The sequence below is a fragment of the Macaca fascicularis genome, chromosome 18, assembly GCF_037993035.2.
Source record: "Macaca fascicularis isolate 582-1 chromosome 18, T2T-MFA8v1.1".
Lineage (NCBI taxonomy): Eukaryota > Metazoa > Chordata > Mammalia > Primates > Cercopithecidae > Macaca > Macaca fascicularis.
This window is the reverse complement of record NC_088392.1, coordinates 41854524-41857044: the sequence shown is the minus strand read 5'-3', so window position 1 is coordinate 41857044 and position 2521 is coordinate 41854524. Positions and strand designations below refer to the sequence as shown.

The 2521-nt window shown below is 42.0% G+C and overlaps 1 protein-coding gene across 1 annotated transcript; it reads right to left on the bottom strand.

The window, feature by feature from the left end:
* Positions 1 to 952: 952 nt before the first annotated feature.
* Positions 953 to 1435, bottom strand: LOC102141262 (thymosin beta-10-like). The gene has a single exon (XM_045377862.3). It carries the CDS (start codon positions 1393 to 1395, stop codon positions 1225 to 1227), a length of 171 nt encoding a protein of 56 aa, XP_045233797.1. The 5' UTR covers positions 1396 to 1435; the 3' UTR covers positions 953 to 1224.
* Positions 1436 to 2521: the final 1086 nt, after the last annotated feature.

Here is a 2521-nt window from a genome sequence, read left to right as displayed (position 1 = left end):
AGGTCAACCAAGCTTAGCCTATGTCGCATGCTCTACTTGCAGGCAGGGTTGAGAAAGTAAGGAGCTAACATTTTGGTAGGCTTCTATATTACATTGGGGATCCGCTTCTCTCCAGTAATCCTCATATAATTATCTAAACAAAATAAAGGGGGCCAGGTTCTGGGGAGCCCCTAAATGACAAATGTCCACTATGTTCTCAAAATTGCTCAACAAATAAATTGTGCATCTACCTGAGCCAAGTTGTCTTCGAGGCACCAGGGATACAAAAATGAACAAAGTGACCACTTCATACCCACTAAGATGGCTATGATCAAAAAGGCAGAAAATAACCAGTGTTCCTAACGATGTGGAGAAATTGGAATCTTCATATATTGCTGGCGAGAATATAAAATGGTGCAGTCATTCTGAAAAGCAATCTGGTAGTATTAATACCTCCAAAGATTAAACAGAGTAACCACATGATCCAGCAATTCCACTTCTAGGTATTTACCCAAGGGAAATAGCAACATATATCCACCCAAAGACGTGTACACAAATGTTCATGGCATTCATAATACCGTGAAGTAGAAACATCCCACATGCCCACCAACTGATCGATGGTAAAAAGTGGCACATCTATACAATGGAATATTATTCAGCCATGAAAAGTAATGAAGTATTGAGACATGCTGCCATATGGATGAATAGTGAAACTTGAACCATTATGCTAAGTGAAAGAAGCCAGTCACAAAGGTCACATACTGTGTGATTCCATTATATGTAACATCCAGAATGAGCAAATCTATAAAGATAGAAAGTGGATTTGTGTTTGGCAAGGTCTGGGAGTGGAGGTGGGGAAGGGGAGTGACAGCTCATGGGTACAGGGTTTCTTTCTGTGATAATGAAATGCTGTAAAATTAGATTGCAGTGATGATTGTATAGTTCTGTGAATATACTAAAAACCATTAACTCATTTACTTTTTTTTTTTTTTTTTGCCATGCCACGAAGTGTGTTTTATTTTCATTATTCATACAAATAATTTTCTATAATATTCCAGGGCAAACCAGAGAATTTGGCAGTCCGATTGGGGGGATCCCTTCAGAGACCCACAGGCTGGTGGCATCGGCGTGGAGTGCCCAGGTTCACAGTGCAGCTTGTGGCTCGTGTCCATCTTGCAGGTAGCTCTTCCTCCACATCACGACTGGGGTCTCGAAGATGAAGGGGGTAGGAAATCCTCCAGGATTTTAGGAAATTTCACTCCGCTTCTCCTGCTCAATGGTCTCTTTGGTTGGCAGGGTGTTCTCCTGCGTCTCCGTTTTCTTCAGCTTGGCCTTATCGAAGCTGGCGATTTCCCCCATGTCTGGTTTGTCTGCCATTTTCTTAAAACAATCCGTGTAGTCGGGTTCCGAGCCCATGATCCTGGTGCTCCCACTCGCGTTGCTGCAGCAAGAGACCAACTCATTTACTTTAAATGAGTGAATTGTGTGCTATGTGAGTGATGTCTTAATAAAGCTCTTTATAAAAAAAAAAAATGTAATAAAAAAAGCCTCCTTTTCCTCAAGGAACTGACGAGCTTGTGGGACAGCAGAGTTAAGAAGGTGGCTGCCAGTGGCCGCTGGTCATGCCTGTAATCCTAGAGCTTTGGGAGGCCTGGAAGGATCACTTGAGGCCAGGAGTTAAATAACAGCCTAGGTAATGTAGTGGGACCCTGTCTCTACAAAAACTGTATTTAAAAAAAGAGTTAACAAGGAAATAATACAACTTCAAGTTGTGGCAAACCTTTCCCTCACAGCTACTCCTTCTTTCTTCACGCCTCAAGATGGAAGATGTACCTTGCTCCTTGCCACAGCACTTAACTATATTTTAAATTGTCTTTCTCTGAACAGTACGATCCTTTAGGTAGGAACAAGTGTGTCGTTGAACTTTGGGTCACCAGGGCTAGCGGCAGTGCCTAGCACACAGTAGGCTTAATAGTTGTTTGTTGAATGGTGAATAAATGAGAGAGCCAGAACTGGAACTTGGGTGTCCCAAGACCCAGACCAGATTCCTTCCAACTACACCCAATCATATTGACGTCAGAAACGAATGCTTTCCAAATCTGACGGCTAGCCAGAGAGACGTCTACAACAAAAACAGTTGCGTTTTCTACAAGCTGTCAGTTTCCAGGTGTATGTTTACATTTTACACTGTAAATGTAATTTTGCTGTTTCCATTAATTATGCTATGTCCTTTGAATAATCGTTTCACTCACCTGATTTACAGCTCTCTCCCTTGAGTTCATCACATAGCACCAGCTTTGCTGTCATCTTTAGCATCCTGCAATTGCGACTTCTCACCCACTTGGCTGGTCAACACTGAGTAGGGGGCTTTCTGGCCTATGTGCACAGGGTTTCAAAGGCCCAGATTTTAGAGATTTGGTTTTTCACTTACCAAGAAGCACAGAGTAGAACTATATCAGCAAAGGTTATGTAGAAAATTATATTTTTCACGGCCTCTTGAGATTTAACTTTGCAACAAACGTTCCGTACTACTTTTAACAAT

What these genes read in the sequence shown, in the direction of transcription:
- LOC102141262 (XM_045377862.3), bottom strand. Translation starts at nt 1,395, where the DNA reads ATGGGCTCGGAACCCGACTACACGGATTGTTTTAAGAAAATGGCAGAC.